This window comes from Myxocyprinus asiaticus, chromosome 48 (assembly GCF_019703515.2).
Source record: "Myxocyprinus asiaticus isolate MX2 ecotype Aquarium Trade chromosome 48, UBuf_Myxa_2, whole genome shotgun sequence".
NCBI classification, from domain to species: Eukaryota; Metazoa; Chordata; class Actinopteri; order Cypriniformes; family Catostomidae; genus Myxocyprinus; species Myxocyprinus asiaticus.
The window spans coordinates 29,505,269-29,531,034 of NC_059391.1; the positions used below are offsets into that span (position 1 = coordinate 29,505,269).

Consider the following 25,766-nt stretch of genomic DNA (forward strand, 5'->3'; position numbering starts at 1 on the left):
AGGTGTATAAAGCTTCCCAAAAACATATTTGAAAGAATTACGCATTTCAATTTCATAACACATTTCCATCGAACTGAATTGAGTAATCTTTAAGGAAATTAAATAAAAACACATGTTAAGTTTTATGAATGTAATTTTGTAAACATTACATAATTCAAATGGATGGTATTTTTATTAAATTGAAATGCAAATTTTTTTTTAAATCCTAAAATTAGTCTAAAATATTTTTGGAGTGTACGTAATGGCTTTTCAGCTATATTGAATCACCAAAACCTTATTTTATTTTTTAGATATAGCCCTTGTGACAACTAGCCCCGGTCTCCCCTATGTTGGCTGGATGCACTTATAAATGCCTGTATAAAAGTTTCATAACATTTCTGTATCTGCATGAACTTGCTTAACTGACCAGTAATGTCCTAATAATGATAGCTATTGTAATTAAAGTTAATGTAAAGTGTTTTGTAGATTTTTTATGTATATATTGTAGCTATACCAATCTCTCCGCCCATAACAGAGTTACAGCTGAGTTAAATATTTTTCACAGCATGTCAAACACAACCCCTAAACGCGTTAGTGATGCAGCTTTTGCGACTACAAAACATTCCAATGGCAACCTCTCTGACGCGTCTCATCTCGTGCGTTCGGTAACAGCAGCGCGTTCAAAGTTTGAGATACGCGCGCGAGGCGTTCTATAAGAGCCAACGCGCCACTAGGGGGATTTCGAGCTCTATCTATCCTCTCCCTCTCCCTCTCTCTGTCTCTCTCTCTCTCTCTCTCTCTCTCTCTCTCTCTCATTAGCTCCAGGGGAAGCTGGTTTCACGCTGGCTGGTGGATCTGCAGTCTGTGCTGTGCACAATCACCAAAACCACCTGTGCGGCTCTAGCGCTTCTCTTTACGGAATATTCTCGCGCATTCCTGGAATCTTTAAGTGATAGAGATGCTCTCCTCATCCTCAAGGAATGTTTGAATGAGGCGGATCTGTTCTGCTTACATGTTAATGAATTTGTGCGCGTTTTTCTGAGGAGCAGATTACAACATGGACTAATTTGATCATTCACCATGGGATTATTGCAGTTTTTTGTTGGATTATTTTACGTGGCAGCAGGTAGGCTGAGGCATCAGTTATTGCATTAGTATAGATATATATTTTCCTAATTTAGTAGCTGTTCATTCCATACATCTCCTTGCATCTATAGGAGCAATATGTAAATGTTTATTTCCTCTCAAAATGTGATACAAAGTGTTCCTGTGTTTCACAAAGGTGTTTCAGTTGCACTTTGTGTTCTTGTTACAATGTAATTACTATTTAATTACATGTAATAACGCGTAATAAACAGTGTAGGTAATTATTATGCAATAAAGCTAGTTATTTATCACTATTATTATCATGGCTGTTGTAATTAATAATGATAACTTGTAATAATTAGGCTACATGGTTCTCACAGTCATGGACAACCTGGGAATATCACCAAATATTGATTTAAAGGCCTGGAAAAGTCATGGAAATTGGTTAGATCATTGAGAAGTCATTGAGAAGATCATTGAGAAGTTTTCTATACTGAACATAAATATTAGTTATATTCAGTTCTATGTAGATTGTAAATATTTAACTGGCTAGAAATGGCTCTTTGTCAATTGTAATCTGCAATCTTTACATAATGATTTTGAAAAATCCTTATCCAGTGATCACAAATAACTGGAATCCTCACTGAAATTCATTGGTCAAAGACTGTGGAAACTCAAGTCTATAACATAAACAATGCAATGTTGTTATATACAGGATCAGTTTTAATGGTATATATTGTGATTGTGTTGAAGTCGCCGCATTCGGCGTGGATCCAGCGGTTCGGATCAGCGTGTTCCAGGAATTCAGTCCGGGAAAAGGGTTTGCCGGAGTTACACAGGTGCAAGGCTTCCATGACGATACGAGAGCGTTCCTATTTCAAGGTAAAACCCACTCAATTTATCTGTGCAATACACAACAGCCGAAGATCTCAAACAAATGTGGGTCAACACAAAGGAAATTGTCTTTACAATATTCATTTTAGTATCGACAATGCAAGGTTTTCCCAAAGTCAGAGGTGGACGTGCTCCGTCTGGGATCTGATCCATTGGGTTCATAAATGTTTCAGCTTAATGTCATAATCCACCCAAAACGTACATATTTTCATCAACTTCAGGCACTTTTATCACTGTGGACTTCTAGAAAGTAAAGTTTCGTAAAACACTTTTCACACACACACTAGTTGATTTAATTTGTCTCCTAACAATGTCCATCAGTGTGTGTTCATGCATCACAGGAGATTTATGTCATTCAAGTCATCTTCAGCACATCTCAAATTCAGTATTGTTTAATAAAATTCTGTGCTGGAAATGACACATTTAAAGCTTTTCATATACAATGGTCGAAGGCTAATTTCATAGCTGACATTTTATTAGGGATGTCCCGATACCGATATTGGTATAGGGTCCGATACCGCACTCATGTACTGGTACTCGTACTCATAAAAATGCTCCGATACCAAAAACCAATACCATCAGATGTACGAATGTCATTACGTAAACATTCAGCGGACAGATTAAAATCATGTCATGTCTTAGTATTTAACCACAAAAGCTGCGATTTAATGAGATAAATATATAGTTTGCATGTAATTCAAATGTGAGCGTTTGTGAATGTGTGGAGACAGTGTTGTGCTGACGCCGGCTGCACAAATACCTGTTAAAGTCACGTAGCGACCGGCTTTTCCAGAGTGGGAATCTGCCATCATAACGTCAGAGCTCCTTAATCAAAACAACACAGAAACACTTTAAAATAAAAGTTACATTTATAGGAGAAAAGTATGACAGAAATAAATCACTACTGTAAAGTTATGTAATATTCACTGTAATACTACTACAACAAATAATAATAGTAAAGAAATAATTATTATATTATATTTAAGCAATAATCTCACATCTTTATGCAGCAGTTTACTTGAGAAAAGGTAACTCCAGTGTTGCCAAATTTACAGCTTGACTGGAAATGACGGCCAATAAAAAGTGACATTTCCCTTGATTTTTCTTCTCAGCTCAGTAGGTCCTTAAAATGCAAGTGGATGGTGATCAGACTTTTTAAGCTCCAAAAATGTCCACAGTCGTCATAAACGTCATCCATACGACTCCAGCGGTTAAATTAATGTCTTCCAAAGCGATATGATCACTTTTGGTGCGAAAAAGATCAGTAACTAAGTACTTTTTTAACTCTAACTCATGCTACCGGTGAGCAGCGGTATGTGCATGTGACGTAATCGTGTTGGCATTTGTATCACGAGAGAACTGACGCACGTGCGACACAGTCGGAAGAGCAGCGCTGTTTACAAGTGAGAAGGAGGAACGATGTACAGAAGCTTCATTGGTTTTGGTTTAGATCTGTATTTATCAGTTTCTTTACTCACAATGGTGCATTTGTTTGTTTATCCTGGATGTCTCAATTGAGAGAAGACTGTGAGATTACGTGCATAACATGCCAACGCGAATACATCACATGAGTGATCATGTGAACTCAGTTCTCTTGTAATGTGAATGGACATACCACTGCTAACCTGGAAGCGATGGATTATAGTTAAAAAGTACTTAGATATTGATCTTTTTCACATCAAAAGTGATCATATTGCTTTAGAAGACATTAATTTAACTGCTGGAGTCGTATGGATGACGTTTGTACCGACTGTCTGTGATTTTTGGAGCTTCAAAGGTCTGATCACCACCCACTTGCATTTTAAGGACCTACTGAGCTGAGATATTTTTCTATTTTTCTTCAAAAGCGTTCTGCTGAAGAAAGAAAGTCATACACATCTGGGATATCATGAGGGTGAGTAAATGATGAGAGAATATTCATTCTTGGGTGAACTGTCCCTTTAACAAGTACTCTAACTTTTGAAAAAAAAAAAAACGTTATTAGGGGTGAAATTGTTTGGTGTGATGAAAATGACGCCACAAATGTGGACTGTCGTAATTTTTGACAAAATGTCATACATAAATATTGAAATGGTTTCTGGTTATTTCACTCTTTGTTTAGATGATCATAGTTTTAAACATGTAATAATTTGTATTTTTCTAATAGATTTTCATAGTTTAATATTGAAAGTCTGGGACGAGACTAAAACAGTCAAATCTAGACATAAAAGGCATTTGAAAAGCACCAAAAATAATCGATGAAGGCCTGGTGAAAAGTTTCCAATTCAGTTTTTATGAGGAAAGAAAAGAAAAAAGTTCAAATCTGTTTTCATAAAAATCAACCACTCAGATATGAAAGTGCCAGAAGTTGAAGAAACACCCCATTATTTACTCACGCTCATGTTGTTGCAAATTCGGATGATTCGAAATTTAACACAGTCTTCGGTTCAATAACAGTTGTCCACATACAGTATGTCAAGCTCTAAAAAGACAACACATAAGACTTTTCAAAAATAACAGCATACAGATTTTAACGACATGATGGTGAGTAAATAATTGCTTTTTTGGGTGAACTACTATCTCTTTAAACTTACTGTTTGGAATGTAAATCACATTGCATTGGAAGTTTTTTTAATCGCAGTGAAAAACATTAGATGTTCATCTATAATTGTATTCATACTTACTGTTATTATTTTGAGCCACTTAAAATATGCAAACAAGCCCATCTACCCAAACTGCTCCAAACAACCCAACAGCTGCTGAAGTGCTTAAATGCCTCTAACACTCGCTGTTTGTTTTGTGTCTCGTCTCTATGGATTGAATGGCCCCTCGAGGGGTCCGTGGCAATTGAGAGCCTCTCTGGAAACAAAAGGGCCGTGACATTTCATAGAAATAGAAGCTGGAGAATATAATAGGATGCATAATCAGACTAGTCCTAAGACAATTCACAGATCTCTGTTAAAACTGTGCATATAGAGTGAACAACCAGTCCAGTAATTTCTGGAGTTGACAAAGAACGATCTGAATTTGAGAACTGCATTCTACTGCAAAAAGTCACAAGGTTTGTGCATTGTAAGTTATGCAATTCAGAGGTTTTGCATGTGAGATCTGCTTGACACTGCAGTTACTACGCTGGGGGAATAAAACTGGAATAAAAGCAATGTGCCAGGACTGTGCTGTTGTGTAACTAGCAGACGTTTTGCATGCTGTAATTTACAGTTATACGAAAAGATATTTTAATTCTTCATATTGATGTTAAATTATGTTTAAAGGGATAGTTCTTACAAAAACAGGTGTTCTACTAGCAACACCAAACAAGAATGAAAAGATAATAGCTGTTTTTCAAACAAGTTTCATACGCCACCCACATCTGCTATTGGTCGCCAAACCGATAGTCCTGCCGCAAACTAACACCATTGGTTGAGCCAATGTTGTTATGTCCGGCCCAGTTGGGCAGCTCAGGTTGCGATTCGTTTAGTGAGACTAATTGCACAGAAATGACACATTTCAACTTAAAAGCCAAATTTAAGTCATGACGAAATCATTGTTTACTTTTTAATGGACGTCTTTGGTTTCGACAACGGTGCTTTTACATTTCATGTGGCTTCAATCATCGTTTCAATTAATAGCCGTTTGTTGTCAAGTCCTGCCCAATCGAGAGCTCGACCAATCATCATGTAGAGAAGGCGGGCTTCCAGGCGGGACAACAATACACTGATTGAAAGCCTAGTGTCCAGTAGGCAATCACATGCAAATCCATTGCAAAAAACTCGAATGCAGCTTTGCCGGGACCCAAAATGACGTGTTTGGAAACTCTTGTCCAATGAACATCGATCTTTTGTGGTATATTAACTCGAATGGGACATGTATCATAGACTCTATGGGTTGAACATCCAATGATATTCTTCTATAGAAAAATGAATGCAGAAAAAACACACATTACATTACTTGACCGAACAGCATGAGAGTGAGAGCCCTTTGTCACTTTTATTTGCTAAATATTGAATTGCACAAAGATTAATATGTAATTTATGGAGAATATTTGTACATATATTAACCTTGTGATTATTACATTTCTTATGAAACTGTAAGAAAAGCCGTGCTTCCTACTGTATGTATCATCACTACCTAAGTCACACCAAAAATTAGCATTCACACAGACAATGGAATCTAATTCAGATTTTATCTCCGAATCTTCATTCTAGATTTTCTGATTTCTACTTCTCACCTGAGCTCATTAGATGAGAGTCTCGAGCTCTACCCGTCGGGTGAACGTAAATAAAAGACCGATTATGTGATGTCATCTTTGTTTCTTTGTCATTAACTCCTCTTTGCTATTCTAGTTTGTTTCTTGTTCACTCTAATGTTGCAGAAAATCATCTTGTATTTGTGCCCACACCTATGCAGCGAATGCAAACTCACACACACACAGAGTGCTTCATTTCAGGCATTAAATGCCATATTTCTTGTTGGAGTGTTGGTGAGGTATGCTCTAAGTGAAAGAGGGAAGACCGGTGAGACCAGTGGGATAAAATCTGCCACATGCTCAAACTTTCCCTCCTAATTGGGACATCAGAGCATTCATGCAGGAGGAAAGAGTCTGAGTTGGGATTTGGACCACAAAGACTGTGTGTTTGTTAGATTGTTCAAGTCTCTAAAAGACTATTGGTCCAGCTCGTTGTACTTATCAAGGCAGTTTCCTGTCCTGTCACAATCACGCAATTTTCACTAGATGAGGATGGAAATCGTAGGATTATGGTATGATGCTATTCAGCGATATCATGCTAGTGTGATTTGCATCTTGAATCTTTTAATTCTAGTCCTGCGACCCCTTTGAGATTTGGGCTTTCACAGCACAGGGGATGAGAAATGTGGCCGCCCTTTTCAGAGTCTCAGAGCTGCACAGCTGTCAGAGTGAGAGAGGAGTGAACCGCAGACAGAGGGTCACCGAGCGTCCCATCAGGACTGAAGGTGCCCTTGACCAGCTACAGGATTTTATACCGCCATGTGACAGCGCTGTCATTCAGTGTCAGGGATTCTGAAAAGATGTGCAGCCTTCATAATTAATGGATGCAAATATCAGCGAGAGATTTCGGTCATATCGGTCATGCTAAATGGGCTGTACGGTCAAAAGCAGCAGTGCTGGACTGTAATCACAGATAACTCTGTTGTGCTGGGACAATTAAAGGGATTATCCACAGAAAAATGACAATTCTGTCATTTACTCACCCTCATGCTGATCCAAATCAGTGTGCGATTGCAACTTTCTAATGTTTTGCATTTATATTTTTGCATGAGATGTGACTGGGCACTAGAGCTTCTTGGTTGGGCATTCCAATTTCTCCCATTCATTTTTTTTCTTTTCCCCTTTTCTCCCCAATGTGGAATGCGCAATTCTCAATGTGCTCCAAGTCCTCGTGGTGGCGTAGTGACTCACCTCAATCCAGGTGGTGGAGGACGAATCTCAGATGTCTCCGCGTCTGAGACCATCAATCCGCGCATCTTATTATGTGGCTTGTTGAGCGCATTACTGCGGAGACGTAGCGCGTGTGGAGGCTTCACGCTATTCTCCGCGGCATCCACGCACAACCTACCACGCACCCCACCGAGAGCGAGAACCCACATTATAGCAACCACGAGGAGGTTACCCCATGTGACTCTACCCTCCCTAGCAACCGGGCCAATTTGGTTGCTTAGGAGACCTGGCTGGAGTCACTCAGCACACCCTGGATTTGAACTCGCGACTCCAGGTGTGGTAGTCAGTGTCAATACTCACTGAGATACCCAGGCCCCTCTCCCATTCATTTTAATAGAAGTGGCCCGTCTCTGCTAAATAGTCTCCGGGTAGGTCTTCTTGCAGATGTTCCTCATTTTATTTTGTTAATGAATTTTGCTATGAAATTGAAATGCGTGAATCTTAAAATAATTTTTTTGAGTGCATGTTTGTCTTGGTAATTTTTCATCTTGCTTTTTAACTCACTCCACATCTGAAACGACCTTTTCAGCTGATGTCATCAAACCCTCTTATTTTTCAACCACCAGTCTATAGAAACTTTTTACCATCCAATCAATTCCACATGGATGAAATCAGGTACTACATTTCTTTCATGCCACCTATCTGACACACTTTACATAAAACCTAGCTGGTGTAGCCAGAAGCATCTGTGTTGACGCTCTTACATAGAGTATGTCTTGGGCCTAAAAAAATCTCCAAATTCACTCCTGTTTGATTCTTTCATCTAAATTTAGTCACTATGAATTGTCTTTTATGTTTATGACTCTCAGCCAGGTCTGTGTTAAGCCTCTGAGAAAAATCAGTAGCATAAAATATGGAGAGATGTGAATTTGGGGATCGGTTACAACCAGCATGTATTTTGCTCCATCTGAGTCATCTTCTTTGTTCTACACCATTGAATGTGTCCTGAGGATAAGATTAGAACACAGCCTCCCAAGAGCTCAGCTTTACATGCAACACCATGAGAGAATCACTTTTTAGCTTTCTCAGGATCTTCCTATAGATTTTGAAAAAATTTTTATGAACTATGATATGATTAATGGGTCATGAGATAATCTTCCCTTCAGCCAAAGCTCATGTCTAGCCCATGTTCGCACCAAGAATGCAAAAATGGTGATTGATTACTAATGCAAGAACCAGTGCCGTTTCAGACTGATCATGCTGTGAATTCGGTGACAGTCGGTTGAAAGTTCTTCAGGTGAAATCAGACTGTGCTTACTGAAATTAAAATCGCTGCCCCCAGTGGCCGTAGCTGGAAGTGTTGTTGAACGTATTGGCACGTGTGAGCTCCAGTTTCCGGATGAAATGTCCACAAGGAGGTGCCAAAAGCGAGTTGGTTTTAGATAAAATGATGTTACAGTTAAAACAAGAATGCACATTTTATTAACTATACACCCTAACCCAAACCCCAACCCTAAACCTAACCATCAGTGGGGTAAAAACATAATTTTAGAGCAAAAATGCAACTCTGTATCATGCTCATCATTATTTATAAATGCCATTACTTCCTGGTTTCCATGAGACAAGAACCCATACCTCTGACGTATATCTGATCAGTCTCCCAAAAGGAAAAGGTAAACACACATAAATTGATGCAAAAATGGATCAATGGTAGATGACGCTTGTCAGTAATTCGGCAGAATGGAGTTGATTTCAGGGTACATGGTCACTGGGAAGCAACTTCATGAACATGTTGGCTGTTTTTCTGCCAGTGTTGTCAACGTGCCATTTTTTAATCTGGATGCCAATGCAGGCTAGATGTGAGCTACTGCAGAGGAGAAGATTATCAGTGAATCAAGATCTCATTTTCGGTTTATTCCTCCAACAAACAATCGTATGACTTCAGAAGACTCGAAATAAACCACACAGGTCATACAGACTACTTTTATATATTTTATGGTGTTTTTTCCTTTATGGACCTTGACAGATGCAGTGTTAATCTCGTCAACGAAATTACTGACGAAAATGTTCGTTGACAAGGGTTTGTTGATTTTGTCAACGATGACGAGACGAAAAAGATACATCATGACAATAATTATGCCATTTTAATGAGAACATATTGCTGATGAAAATATGATGAGAAAAAAATAATACAGTAAGATATTGACAATGCACTAATAATGTTTTTCTTTCTTTCAGCAATGTCTGATACATGTTTAAATAATTAAATGTTTCTATTTTACATTTTTCAAAATGTGTGAATATTTGGTTAAAGTATGGTCTGTTACAGTTTGACACTTTTTTTGTCATTCTGCATATTATAGTCATCAAAAATATGTTTTGTTGACTAAATGATGTCACTGATACATCACTGATATGTTTGCTTTTGAAAAGGTGCCTCTCATGAACACTAGAACAGTGTTTTCCTCAATCCATTAACGCATACTTTGGAAAACAATGATGTTAGGGAACTCTAAAAAGAAAACGGATTAGTGTGGACATAGCTTTAGTATGACATGTGAGTGAGTAACTACTGGCAGAACGTTCTTTTCGGGTGAACTATTCCTTCAAATGATTGACTGACTAAGCAGCGAGACAGCTGTCGTTGGTTTCGTGCACAGCTCAGATCTCTCCCTGCCGCTCTGAAAACGGCACTAAATCACTTTAAAGATTTACCTCTGCTCGATGTGTCGAGTGTCTCACATTAGATCTGAACAGTCTCGGTGACACGAAACACAGGCTGCAGGGAGCAGGTGATCGCCCTTCATACGTCCCTGCCGATATCTAACCAGCTTGCATCTCCTGCGGCGAAAGTATTGATTCAACCACACTGAGACTGAACTACTGAGGAAATCATCGACCATCCGCCTCGGTTGGGTGTGGCTGAGGAGTTGGAGTCATATGGGAAGTGCTGTTTCTATGGAGACGCTTGGTTTGGAGATGTCAGAGGATATCCCGAGCATCAAAGACCCCCGTGGAGAGCCTGTAGAGCTTCACAGCATTGAAAGATTTGTCTTTCATCAGAGTTCAGAGGCTTTCAGACGGGACATACGGTCCTGCTGGGAATTAAAGGGCAAGAGTGGAGACTCAAACACGCCACTTTACAGTCCTTCAAATCAAATCATCAGCCCACGATAGTTCATGTTTTGATGGCCTGTTCTTGGTCTATTCATAAATACTCATATATATACTATGATTATATAAAATACATAATCACATATTAATAGACACCAAATAAATATTAATATTATTGCAAACTAAAATAGTAAATATATACCACTTAATAACCTTTTTATATGTATGTATATATTACATATTAGGCTTGTCAGATGGTTAAAATTTTTAGTCGAATTAAGTACATAATATTTTATATTCAGATTACTCAATCACAATTAATTGTATATATCTGTATTTGCTGAGAAAGCCCCCCAAAAAGAGAATTCAATAATATTTTTGTTATATTTATGATATATACAGTATTTATAATGATTTTGATTATTACATTGAATCAGTCAATTATAATCAAAATAATAATATTATTATGCATCAGATGGATGCATTTGGAGCATCTCACTGTGGTTGTCTTTTTTCACATTTCTTTTTTTGTCACGTGGCAATAACTGATGTGTAATGAGTTAAAAAAACACAACTCGAGACACCTGCATTTGGGTAGAGAAATTTAGATTAGTTAATATGGATTTTATGTTTGGTTTGGGGGTTGATTAATTGCGTACATTTTTTAACAAGTTAATTTTAAGACAATTCATTGCACTGAATTAACACATGAAATTGACAGCTTTAATTATACAGTAAATTGACTTCAGTCTCCTAAACTGTAAATTTTTTTTTTCATCTGAGGGGTCTGAAAAATTGTAAGAAAGTGAGAAAAATTTTACCCAGAAATGTACCCAAAAATATTTTTTTTCTCGATTCCACCAAAACATCCTCCCAGGGATGAACAGTCTCTGAGCAGTGCAGTTCTTAACTGAACTAAAAACAGAATGGAGACTAATGAAATGGCAGTCTGAAGCGAGGTCTCATTATTGGTTGACATCACTGTTAATTGGACTTCCCCTCTGCCGCTCAAAGTTGATCGATTTTATTTTTCTCCGGAAGTTGGCTTGCATGTCTTTATTACACGCCATGGCCCGAAACCCATAACTGTGTCACTGGCTCCCCCGACAGCCGCTGCGCCGTTTGATGTGATCGTGTCTGAGGGAGCTGATCATTTATTGATGCCTCCATTAAAAAGTGGCAGACACACGTGTTTCAGAGGAAGGGGAGTAGGAGGGGAGAGACTGTTTGCTGGGAGGAACTGTACAAGCATAAGAAACATGCTCTTTCTTTTCCTGCATGACTTCAATAGACTTCTCAATGTATAACAAGCAGTTAAACGAACGGTTCACCCCAAAATGAAAACACTGTCATATTCTCACCATCATGTAATAATGTTTGTTTAATAATCTGTGCACAGTCAGGTGTGAACATTCTGCTAAGCATCTCCTTTTATTTTTCACATACGTATAAGCGTAGCCTAGGAAATGCTCTCTCTTGTCCTATATCCTGTGTTCATGCGTGAGGATGTCATTGAAATTAAGTTATTGTGTTGTGGTTTCTGTCAGACACTGTAGGACAGTGGATTATTAATACCTGACGCTTACATAAACATTCATATAATCGACTGTAATCTGTCATAAACATTCAGCCTGACATTATTCATGCTGTTGAAAACAGACTTTCTAATATTACTTCAAACTGCCCCATACAACATAACAGGACCTCATTAAAACGTTATAACCAATGTTTGATGATAAATCTGTGTGCTGGTAAAACACTAGCATGTTTGTTTCTAAACACATCAGTTATTAACCACAGTTCTTACTGTACTATTTACACTGTTGCTAGCGCCTCACAGGAATTAGCTATTTACTATAGTGTTTACTAAGTTGATAGTGGCGAATAGGAATTAGCTATTTACTATAGTGTTACTATGTTGATAGTGGCGTATAAAAATTAGCTATTTACTATAATTTTTACTATTTAAACTGTTGCTAGCGCCTCACAGGAATTAGCTATTTACTATAGTGTTTACTATGTTGATTGTGGCATATAGGAATTAGCTATTTACTATAATGTTTTACTATTTACTACGTTGCTATAACCCCACAGGAATTAGGTATTTACTATAGTGTTACTATGTTGATAGTGGCATATAGGAATTAGCTATTTACTATAATTTTTACTATTTACACTGTTGCTAGTGCCTCACAGCAATTAGCTATTTACTATAGTGTTTACTATGTTGATAGTGGCATGTAGGAATTAGCTATTTACTATAATTTTTACTATTTACACTGTTGCTAGTGCCTCACAGGAATTAGCTATTTACTATAGTGTTACTATGTTGATAGTGGCATGTAGGAATTAGCTATTTACTATAATTTTTACTATTTACACTGTTGCTAGCACCTCACAGGAATTAGCTATTTACTATAGTGTTTACTATGTTGATAGTGGCATGTAGGAATTAGCTATTTACTATAATTTTTACTATTTACACTGTTGCTAGTGCCTCACAGCAATTAGCTATTTACTATAGTGTTTACTATGTTGATAGTGGCGTATAGGAAATAGCTATTCACTATAATTTTTACTATTTACACTGTTGCTAGAGCCTCACAGGAATTTGCTATTTACTATAGTGTTTACTATGTTGATAGTGGCGTATAGGAATTAACTATTTACCCTGTTGCTAGCACCTCACAGGAATTAGCTATTTACTATAGTGTTTACTATGTTGATAGTGGCGTATAGGAAATAGCTAGTCACTATAATTTTTACTATTTACACTGTTGCTAGCACCTCACAGGAATTTGCTATTTACTATAGTGTTTACTATGTTGATAGTGGCGTATAGGAATTAGCTATTTACTATAGTTTATTCATTTTTTATTCAGCATCTAAATGAAATAATAACAAAGCAAGAATACAAAATAGAAAAGAGATAAGCAGGAGAGGTTAGAAACCCTTGTGGGTATATTTGAATGCCTCACCTTTTCAATAACAAACATTTAACTCAATAGAAGAATTTATATATATATATATATATATATATATATATATATATATATATATATATATATATATATACATATTTTTTTTTTTTTTTTTACATCACAATTTACTGTGGTGATAGCATAGGAATTAGCTATTTAGTTTTTACTTAACTACCCTACTGGGAATTAAAAGCATAAGCCAGACTGGTTAGCTGGTCTAATTTGATGGTTTTGGTGGGGAGGGGGTGGGGATTTGATCACTTGTCATCTGGTCAGACTTGGAGACCAGCTTGCTGACCAGCTTAGCCAGCTAAACCAGTTAAACACCAGCTTGGCAAGACTGGGAGACCAGCTCAACCAGCTTGAACCAGCTAAGACTAGCAAACAACTGTAGGCTGGTTTAAGTTGTTTTCTGTTGCTGGTTTGCAAAATAGCAATTAGCTATGGACTTCTCATTTTATTACTACTTTGATAGCGCCTCATAGAAATAATCATACAAGAGTGTGTCTACGACGGTTTACATCTTGTTTTCTAATGTCTGTTTAAATTCAGTTGAAAGCAGCTGGACTTGAAATCCTCTAACAACTCTGAATGTGACATTTTTCCCGGGCTACTTTTAGACTTAATACTGGATTATTCTGATTTGTTTTGTCATAATTGTATATAACATGTAGCGTTGTTTGAAAGATAACTGACTGTGGTGGCGGGGGCGTGGCCGAGCGTTCGTCCTGAGAGAGAGAAAGCGGTAAGGGTGCACACACCTGAGCGCTATAATGTCTAACATCTGTTTCTGATTGCAGTAAGCACTGGGGAGAGCGATATAAGGAGGAACCATGCCAGAGGCGAGGAGAGAGAGTCACTCTTCAACCACCAAACTTACTTGTGTTCATGAAAGCTGAAAAGCTATTTTTTGTGTTACCTGATTAAAACGTACCTTTTGAGTTGAAGCCCCACATTTCCCGTTTCCTCCTTCTACCCCACAACGAACCCCTTACACTAACACTGTCTGAGCTCATGTTGTGTGATTGTCGAGAAGTCTGTGTGAAATGTTATGAATTCTCTCTCGGCAGGTGCGTCCCGCAGTGTGAGAGTCCCTGATGATGCCGCTGGCCGCATGCTGCAGAAACTGCGCGGGAAGAGCGAGTTCACCATTGCACTGACTCTCAAGCAAGAGAAACTCAACACTGGAGTTATACTGTCCATACATCATGCAGAACAGAGGTAAGAACGCACACAAAAAGCAATGCAAAAAACACTAAACATATTTGAAATTAGATGTCAACATGGACGGGTTGTGTGAAGCAAAAGTTGAGAAGTTTTTGTTTCGCCAAAGTAAGCTGTTATTGTTCCTGGTATCTGAATATATTGTAGTGTGTAGACAAAGTTTGAGAATTAAGAAACAAGAATATTCCCTCGAGATTGGTTCAGGTCTCGTTTTTAGTGGTTTGACTAGCAAGCTGCAGTGAATTCTGCCTCCCTTAGCGTGTTGTTATGCTGTCGCGGAACAACTCATCATTAACTTCACCTCACTGCTGTGTCCACATCCAGCGCTCCCTAAAGACTGATTAGAGGTTTTTCCTCACAGAGTCAAGTCTAAGAGCAGCACTCAGCAGAAATAATAACAACTCTGTGTCTGTATCCAGGAAGATTGTTTAAACACCTAATTCTCCTTCACTGCTGCCCTCGAAATTTGCAAAAACTTCATATGAAATTACTTAAAAAACTGCTGGATATTGGAAATGTATAACAGTATGCTACAAAAGATAAAACCTGTCAACATGAAACAAAATGTCTTGGTTACTGTTGTAACCTCTGTTCCCTGATGGAGGGAATGAGATGTTGTGTCGATGTAGTGACATTAGGGGTCGCTCTTGGGAGCCCCAAACACCTCTGATCTTTCAGAAAAGGCAATGGGAATTGACGAGTGGAATTTGCATGCCACTCCCCCAGACATACGGGTATAAAAGGAGCTGGCTCGCAACCACTCATTCAGCAGGTAGTTGTGGCAAGAGGGACACAACGTCTCGTTCCCTCCATCAGGGAACGGAGGTTACGACAGTAACCAAGACGTTCCCTATCTGTCACTCACTCGACGTTGTGTTGATGTAGTGACACTAGGGGTCCCTATACGAAACGCCACAACTAGCTGAACTGTGTTACGTGGATTGGCGGTGCAGGTGCGGGCAAGCCACTGCGTGCCTCGTAGTAAGCGCACCCGGCCCTCATGTAACCTCCCTCAGCGCTCCACGAGCGTTGTACGGTCCCCCACACCTCGGGGACAAGCCGACTGCCCATAATGGGGACAGGCCGCACCAGCCGTGGCCTCTTCTCTTCTTTTTTCTCCCCAAAAAGTGGAAATCGTTCAGCTGGGGGGGGGGGTTGTCCTTTCCCATCCACAGACACTGCGGAGACCACACCCAGCCCGAAGGGGAGGTAGTTGTGTGGAAATACGTCACATGGACTTACCATTCTGCAGTATCGCATGTGGAGGAAGTCCCCGTGGTAGGGGACGGAGCTCTACAAACATGGCGACCGGTGGCACCCGTATGTCCGGGGGAGTGGCATGCAAATTCCACTCGCCAATTCCCATTGGCCTTTTCTCATAAATCAGAGGTGTTTGGGGCTCCCAAGAGCGACACCTAGTGTCACTACATCAACACAACATCAAGTGAGTGACAGATAGGGAACTGACTTTATATATTTTCTTAATACTTGTTCCTGGTCTCATTGTGAACAACATTGTGCACATTATTCTAAAGAAGAAACAAACTTTACTTTTTGGCAAACATCACTGCAAACTCACATCCAGCTCTCACTCCATTCTGTTATGATACCTCCACTTTATAAAATTTTTAGGGCCCGAGCACCGATGGTGTGAGGACCCTATTGTTCTTCTAGGCGTTTATTATTTTTTTCTCAAATGAATCGCATTTTGGAGGGCCTAAACATACTTGAAAACTCATGAAACTGCACACGCAAAATTTACATCTGATATGGGTTTCAGAATTTGGTGCGGCAAAATGGCATGATAGCGCCACCTACAAACTTTCAACGATGTGCACTTTAAAATCATGGTCACCACAGGGAGTTGGCACAGCAGCCCCAACGTGCACCAGGATGTGAGGGCCCGTTCATCGCTGCTTGCACCTTTAATTCAGATTGTGTTTTCTTGGATACACTTTTATCTTAATATCATGTTTTAAAGTTATTTTTATTACGATAAGGTTGAATTTGTTTAATTAACTCTACATCTGAGAACTTTTATTTCATGTACAATCATCAAATTTCAGTCAGAAACTCTAATTGTTGTCAGAAAATATTTCTTATTGCTGGCAATTTGGAGTCAAGATGTGTTTTAGAGTCTGGAGGCGTTTTCAGGGTTATCGGGTCAAGAGTATTTTCGAGAAAAGGGTCTCTACAACCCTGCCGTTTGAAAAGAACAACATCTGTTACAACAACATTCACTATTACAAGACAACAACAGCACAATACCGTCCCAGAACTATAGCTGCAATTTTTTTTACTCTAATTGTGCTCGTTGAACTGTGTTTATTGAAGCCAGTGCATAATAGAAACCTTTGAAAAATGTTAATTAGGAGTCAATAACACAGGTGGGTCTGACGTTTGGGTCGACTCGGGCTGGTATTGATATTCTCTTTCTTTGTGAGTGGAAAGGCATTGACTAGAAGTGCAAGGCGGGTGGAACAGAACTCATTAGGTGCCTGTTTGTAGATAAATCAAAACCTGCATATCTGTAATTGGCTTCTCTCGAATAATGCTTTCGAGCATGAGGAGTTTTCTGTGAAACAGAGGAAATATAAATTGGTAGTCGGCACAGGCAGACAGGCTGATGAGTTTGTTGGCAGCTTTCCCAATCAACATTTCCCCCTAAATCTAAACAGAGACAAGTAACACAGAGGAACTGCAATTTAATGTGAGTTGAGGAGTACTTTAAACTCGTCTGTATATGCTATTTAATGTTGCTCTAACCCCTAAATCTGTATTTCTTTGGTGTTCTATGGGATTTGCATTCAGTTTCAGTAGTTTGAGAGGTTCATATTAGTCTAGTGGCGACTGTGTTCAGCGTACACTGTGATGGAATTCTCTTGGGATATTTTAACAAAAGACATTTTGAAAGGTAGATAGACACTTTCAGGTCGTTTAAGGCAAGTGTGTACCCATCCTGCTGGCGGTGTGCCGCAGGGCCATGTCCTTGGTCCGCTTTATTTTTTGTGGATACTGCAAAATATACAACACCGCTCATTCTGTGTGCTGGTCTGTTCATATCTCTAATAGAGGTTTGCACAGGCCATAAAATTAAGCCCGAACCTGACCCGTACCCGAGACTGAGTAAATTTGTTGCAATGGACTGTATTTTATGTAAGCATCGTAGGCAAATTTCATAAAAGTGTAGTAACAGTGAATTTACACAGTTTTAAAAAGCCATAGTAGCCCCTTAGCTCACTAGAGCAGAAGGGGGAAAAAAGCACAGAAACACTGTATCAAGCACAGAAACTTTACTGGGTGAAGAACAATCTGGAATCATGTGTTAAACACATAAAGTCATTTTTGCAGCAATTTGCAACTTTTTCAGGACATTGAAGTTTTGTTATGCCTGCACTTAAAAATAAGCTAGAAAGAGTGCAATGATCAGTGTTAAGTAATGTTACTTTTAAAAGTAACTCGTTAGAATATTGCATTACTCCTTAAAAAATAACTTAATTAATTAAAAAGTACATTTTTATGTAAAGCATTAAAACTTTTGCGTTATTTTTGTGTTACTTTTTTCTCACAGCCACTTTCTCTTCTGCTGTGCTATGCATTCCATACAAATAAGCCATACATTGCATATAAGAGACATTACAGGTCATGCTAGCTACTGTAAAACACTCATGTCAAAACAACATAGTAAACAAACAGATATTTAGAAAGTAGGTCTTCACGTCATATTTCTAATAAAGAATCAACAACATGAATATGCATGATTTGTTTTTCCACCAACATGGCAGCCAATATGAATAATGAAGAATAACCACTGTCTTACCTAAAGCAGCAAAGTTCAACACTTGAACCTGCATCATATATGTCATCATGTGCTGTGCCCATCGACAATGTCAGAGTCAACTTAAGATGTTTTTCAAAAGTCAGGATAAAATTCAGTGGGGAATATGCCAGCCTAACATGTTCAAGGAATGTGTCTGATAGTAAAATAATATTTTTCACTTAAGTCATCTCAGTGCGCGCTTGTTTTGAGTTGATCCATGGAGTGTACAGACACCACTGATTGATCGCATACAACTTCAAAGGCGCATCTTGATACAACTTGAATGGAATCGTCTTTTCTCCCAATTTGGAATGCCCAGTTCCCACTACTTAGTAGGTCCTCGTGGTGGCGTGATTACTCACCTCAATCCGGGTGGCGGAGGACAAGTCTCAGTTGTCTCCACTTCTGAGACCGTCAATCCGCGCATCTTATCACGTTGCTCATTGTGCATGACACCGCAGAGACTCACAGCATGTGGAGGCTCATGCTACTCTCCGCGATCCACGCACAACTTACCACTCGCCCCATTGAGAGCGAGAACCACAAATCGCGACCACGAGGAGGTTACCCCATGTGACTCTACCCTCCCTAACAACTGGGCCAATTTGGTTGCTTAGGAGACCTGGCTGGAGTCACCCAGCACGCCCTGGATTCGAACTCGTGACTCCAGGGGTGGTAGTCAGCGTCAAAACTCACTAAGCAACCCAGGAATGGAATCGTTTTTAATGCTACCAAAATGTCATAAAACGGTCTGTTTCATGAATCAAACTACTTGTTTATTATAAAACAAAAATGTAGAATCTTTTTAGAAACTAAGACATTTCTCTGCATACACAATCGATGTAGTACGTTGCTCGGAGCCACTGGTCCAGAATCAGCTTTTCTCATCCTATTTTCCCAGTTACGGGGAGCTGTAACACGGAGCAGTTCGGCTGCATAAGCCAGTGAATTGAGCGACTATTTCACCCTTTGTATCATGTCGTGGCCAGTGGAAGACTAGTCTTATAATCCCTCTGCCTAAACGCATTTACTGATTTTTTTTTAATGCAGTGTGTATTAACACATGAATCAATCGTGTTTCACTCAACCGAACGTTTACTTCATATTACGCTAAAACACGCAATTTTCCTGGCTTGTATAGCTAATGCGCATGCAAGTTAGCAAGTTGATTGACAGGCGATGTCTGTATCTAAAAGGTGATTGGCTCTTTTACCTGCAAGGTGGGACTTCCTTTCTACATCCATTGACTGTTGGCTGCTTGAGCTTCTTGGCTGGGCGTTCCAATTTCTCCCATTCATTTAAATAGAAGTGACTCGTCTCTGCTAAATAGTCTCTGGCCTCACACTCTATAGAACAACAATGCCCATCATGCACTACGTCTCCTCCCCAAAGTTTGCACACTTTTACTCCTGATTTCTCGCAATATAGGGAAAATAGAGGTTTACAAAAGCAACACATTACTTTATTTAAAAATATTTGGTATTATAAATATATAAAATGATATAAAAATGGGATATTATGGTCTAAAATAAAACAATATTGCATTACTTTACTCGTTACCCGAAAAAGTAATCTGATTACGTAACGCAGTTACTCCCAACACTGGCAATGATTGAACCAGAATGCATGCGTTTTGCACAAAAACATGTTTAGTGTTAACAGCCCCCAACTCATCCCTTCACGCTTGTCTGTAAGTGAGAGCGGTTAACAAAACAAGTTACGCAGGCCTATTTGTTTTTTTTCATAACCCGAACCTGAAGAACTGATAAAAAACTGCTAAAGTATTTTGGATGTTTTTTAGTGTTGCTATGTGGTTGCTAGGGTGTTGTGGGCAGTTGCCCACTTGTAAAAAGAGTCCACCTCAAGTCTATATGTTATTCTGGTCTCTAGATATGAATTGTGTCCCTCATCCTCAGCCTAAGGGATTTTTTGCTCGTTTTATCGTCCGCTAGATTAAAATCGATTCATGTCTAGAGCACAAATGCTGCAAGACAACTTACACGCTGAATGTTGAGTTTGTTCAAATCCCTTCCCCCGAGTGTTAGCAATAATAATAGTGGCTTGACTTAGCAAACACCACTAATTAGCCTCTAAACTGTCTCTGTGGTATTAGCAAAGGAAAAAGCTATGGAAGCTAAGCAGCTAATTCATCCGCTGAAACCTCAAAGCAACTTTGTTCGATTCTGTAGCTGCCGTGTTTTTCGCTTTGATTGTTTGTTATTGATTGTTGAAAATGCTAGAAAAAGTAAAACATGATTTAATATGACTTATTCAGCCTGACTATATTTAGTTACACCAACAAAAGTAACTTCTAAGAAAAAATAAAAGCCATTTAAAGGGATAGTTCACCCAGAAATGAAAATTGTCAACTTCCGTTGAACACACAATATGATGTTAGGCAGAATGTTCTTTTTTTTCCATAGAGTAAAAGTGAATTATTCCTTCATGGTAACAATTGCACTTTTAATAGTTTAACGTACATGTTTTTTGTTTTTCCTGCAGATTGTTGGAATTGGAGAGTAGTGGGCAGAAGAGTGAATTGCGTCTTCATTTCCAGACGAAAGATAAGCAAACATACACAGAGATTTTCCCGTACATGCTCGCCGACGACCAGTGGCACAAAGTCTCGGTGGCCATCAGTGCTTCACACGTGGCACTCTATGTAGACTGCAACAGGTAGAGCACTTAATAATGCAGCGTTTTTACAAATACTCCCTCAAAACGATAGCTTTTTAAACACATTGACTACGTTGGTGTTATTTCTCTTTAGAATCTATGAGCGAGTGGTAGCGGTTCCTCTAATGGAAATACCAGAGGATTCCTCGTTCTGGGTCGGACAGAGGAACAGTGCACATGGCTTATTCAAGGTATTTTATTTTTTCATCTTTGTATCACAGAAATGAGCAAACAGATGAAGGATATGCTTTTTTAAATTCACAAACATTTATTTCAACACATTTACAGAGACAAGCCATGTTCGGAATAGCATGCAGTGTGTACAGTGTACTGTATGCTAATTTTCTGTACGCATAGAAAACCCGGATTATTTAAAGAAACTGCTAAAATGTGCAGTATACAACAGAGCATACGTAATGCAATGTGCTGAGCTTGACAACAATGTAGTGTAGTACTGTTTATCAATGCATGACGCATTTCTTACAAATTATGCAATGTAACATACAACTGTTTGATGTAGTATACTATAGTTTACAAAATAATGCAGCATACTACATACTACTTTGTTTATCAATGCATACTACTGAAATGTTGATAGCTGCATAATGCATTTCTAATTAATTATGCAATGTAATATAGTGTACTACTGTTTAATGTAGCATACTATAAACTATTTTGTTTATGTGTTCATACTACTGAAACATTTAGCGTGCAAAATGCATTTCTTCTGAATTACAATGTAATTTATTGTAGTACTCTTTAATGTAGCATACTACACAAAATAATGTAACACTACACACTATTTGGTTTATCTGTGCATACTACTGAAAAGTGTATCATTGTAGAATGCATTTGTTACCAATTAAAATGTATTGTCATACTACTGTTTAATGTAGCATACAGTAAACAAAATAATGCAGTATACTACATACTACTTTTCTCATCAGTGCATACAACTGAAACATTTATCATAGCATACTGCATTTCTCAAGAATTATGCAATGTAATGTGGCATTCTATGGTTAAATGAAGTATACTACAGTTTACAAAATATTGTGGCATACTACATACTACTTTGTTTATCTGTGTGTACTACTAAAAGGTTTATTGTTGTATAATGCATTTCCTACAAATTATAATGTAATTTAGCATAGTACTGTTTAATGTAGCATACTACAATTTTCAGAATAATGTAGCATACTCCATACTACTTTATTAATGTATACTACTCAAACTGTATCATTGCATAATGCATTTCTTCTGAAGTATGAAATGTAACATACTACAGTTTACAAAATATTGCAGTAAATTACATACTGCATACTACTGAAACTGTTTAATGTAGCATACTACAGTTTACTGAAAAACGAAGCATACTATTTACAGCTTTGTTTTTACATACTACTGAAACGTTTATCATTGCAAAATGCATTTCTTATGAAACATGCAATGTAGCATACTAGTTTACTAAAGATGCAGCATACTACATACTTCTATTTATCTGTGCATACTACGGAAACGTTAATCGTTGTATTATGCATTTCTTATGAATTATGCAACATGAAGCATACTACTGTTTAATGTAGCATAACCAGTTTACAAAATAATGCAGTAAACAACATACTAATGAATTATTTTAATTTAATAATTTATCACACATTTGCAGTGAAATTCTTCTTTTTCACATATCCCAGCTAGGCTGGGGTCAGAGTGCAGGGTCAGTCATGATACAGCGCCCCTGGAGCAGATAGGGTCAAGGGCCTTGCTCAAGGGCCCAACAGTGGCATCTTGGCAGTGCTGGGGCTTGAACCCCCAACCTTCTGATCAGTAACCCAGAGCCTTAACCACTGAGCCACCACTGCCACTACTATGTTTAGCTGTGCATATTTCTTAAATGTTAATGCATACTACATACTACAGTATTTATCTGTGCATACTACTGAAACATTTATTGTTGCATAATGGATTTCTTATGAATTATGCAATGTAATATGGCATACTACTGTTTAATATAGCATACTACTGTTTAATGTAGCATACTACACTTTACAGAATAATGTAGCATACTATTTACAACTTTGTTTTTACATTCATACTACTGAAAAGTTTACAGAATGCATTTCTTATGAAACATGCAATGTAGCATACTAGTTTACTAAAGTATGCAGCATACTACATACTACTTTTTTTATCCGTGCATACTACGGAATTAATTTCTTATGAATTATGCAACATGTAGCATGCTACTGTTTACTGTAGGATACTACAGTTTACACAATACCGCATACTACAAACTACTTTATTTTTATGTTCATACGACTGAAACATTTAGTGCTGCAAAATGCATTTCTTACATATTATAATGTAATTTAGCATACTACAATTTACAAAATAACGCAGTATACTGTATATACTGCATATATTAAGTAGTATGAAGTAAGCAGTAGGCTACTTAAAACTGTTCTAAATTCACAGAAGTATGGATATTTCCATTCAGTGATGTGAGGGGAAGGATGTGCTACTTTATTCTAATTCACACCCCCATCTGTGGTCTATTAGACTACAGAGCCGCCACACTAATTTCATTCACGTACACTGCTATGTGTGTGTGTGTATGAGAGTGAACTCTTAAAGATATGTAAGTGTCATTGCAGATTGTAAAATGCCTTGAGTTAATTGGCAGATGGGGGTGCAGGTCATTTGCAGCTCTTGACGAACGTTCTCACCCCACACCCTTGCTTCTGTCTCCATGGTGTCGCTGATTAGTGCTCATATGGTCTGCTGGGTTTTAACTAAAAGCAAATAAATCTCTCTTTTTCTTTCACGTATACAGTTCACACATATCTCGTTTTGACCATGTCAAGATGTTGTTGAATATTTCCTTTCATCTACAGCCAATTTAATTTTCCTTGAAATATTAAAAAAGATTCTCCGGTCTGCCTGCATTAAACTTAAATGACATTGGAGTTTGCACTCGAAGCGCTGCGGAGAAATATCAATGTACATTTTCAGACGGCAGTGATCAAAGGCACCATTACCGTTCGATTAGCGATGATTCCACAGTCGTTGACCGAGTGAAGGTCTCTAATTTAAACACTCGCTGTGAGTGTGTGCGATTCGCACAGAAACTAAATTACATCCGAATATGTCTATATTCCGAGCGTTCACCTCTGTTTGCCTCTCATCGCCATGGAGATTCCTGGGAAAGCAGCATCGGCTTTTGAATTTATGGCTGGAAAATTGAAGAGGCAAGACAATTTCGAAACAATTTCTCATAAGTCACGGCGCTCGACTCCTGCGAGGGCCAAAATGCTTTTCTGGGAGAGCGAGATGGGCCAGGTTGCCATGGATACAGAGTGTCTATACGTGATGCTGCAGAACACCTATGAAACAAATTGAATCTGTATGTGGTTGTTTTGCATATCAGAGGGGAACAGCGGCGACTGCGAGCTGTTATTACACTTGTGCCACCCACATCCTTTCCTCTGTCCAGTGTGTATTATGTTCGATTACAGAGAGCGTGGCCTTGCCCACCTCCTATTAAACTCGCCGCAGTTCCCCATGCGTGGTTGACTTGTGTTGCGTTTTTCATATCTGCTGGATTCTGAATGGAGTGTTTGATTACTGTGATGCCTTGTCAAGTTTCTAACTTCTCAAACAGGCTGTGAAGATCCATACTGTGACTGTATAGTTGAAGCTTAATATGTTCATGGACTTTTCTTCCAACATAAATCTTTAAGGTACTAAGATGTGTTCTTTTTGATGGGGTATTTTGGTGTGCTCCTCCTTGATAATTTCGCTTGGGTTGGTCCCCCTTGATCGTGTTCGGGTGTAGGTCCGGGAGGCAAGTTTTAGTGCGGGTGGGGCACAAGGAAAATCTCCAATTCATGGCTTCGACCCAGCCATGTCTCAAACAGGCCATGAACGAAGAAGAATACTGCATAAATGTAAACATTTTCTTAAACAGAAATAAAAGTGACAACTGAAAGAATTGGAAAAACTGAAACTGATCTAAAATGCATTTTCACGTCATGAAAAAAATTAATAACTACACATTATTAGTGTAAACAAAAAACAACATTTTAAGGAATATTCCGGGTTCAATACAAGTTAAGCTCATTTAACAGCCACAAAAATTAATGTCGACTCGTCCCTCCTTTTCTTTAATAAAGCACAAATGTGTGTTCCAGTGAGACACTTACAATGGAAGTCAATGGGGTCAATCTGTAAACATTAAAATACTCACTGTTTCAAAAGTATAGACACAAGACGTGTGTTAACATGATTTTAAATGCGTGATAAAATCACTTACTAACCTTCAATTTTGTTGCCATGACGATGCTGTAAACGCTGTAAACCATAAAACGACCCATAAGAACAATAACTTTACAGCTCAAATAACGCAATAGTTTTAATGGAAGAATTAAAGTAAGTGCTTTTATAAAATTAAAGGCAGAAATGTGAAGCTTATAAACCCTCCAAAACTTCCATTGTAAGTGTCTCACTGGAACACAGATTTGTGCTTTTTTTAAAGAAAAGGAGGGACGAGTCGAAATTAATTTTGTGGTGATCAACATTATGCCACAAATGCTGTCGC

General features: G+C 38.4%; 1 protein-coding gene across 1 annotated transcript in view; it reads left to right on the top strand.

The window, feature by feature from the left end:
* The first annotated feature begins 817 nt into the window (after nucleotides 1–817).
* Nucleotides 818–25,766, top strand: part of LOC127437108 (protein kinase C-binding protein NELL2) — a 121,460-nt gene continuing 96,511 nt past the window's right edge. The window contains exons 1-5 of the mRNA XM_051691782.1: nucleotides 818–1,105; nucleotides 1,819–1,947; nucleotides 14,520–14,670; nucleotides 20,996–21,169; nucleotides 21,264–21,360. Coding sequence (XP_051547742.1) covers nucleotides 1,060–1,105; nucleotides 1,819–1,947; nucleotides 14,520–14,670; nucleotides 20,996–21,169; nucleotides 21,264–21,360 — 597 coding nt within the window. The 5' untranslated portion in view covers nucleotides 818–1,059. The remainder of the gene's footprint in view (nucleotides 1,106–1,818; nucleotides 1,948–14,519; nucleotides 14,671–20,995; nucleotides 21,170–21,263; nucleotides 21,361–25,766) is intronic.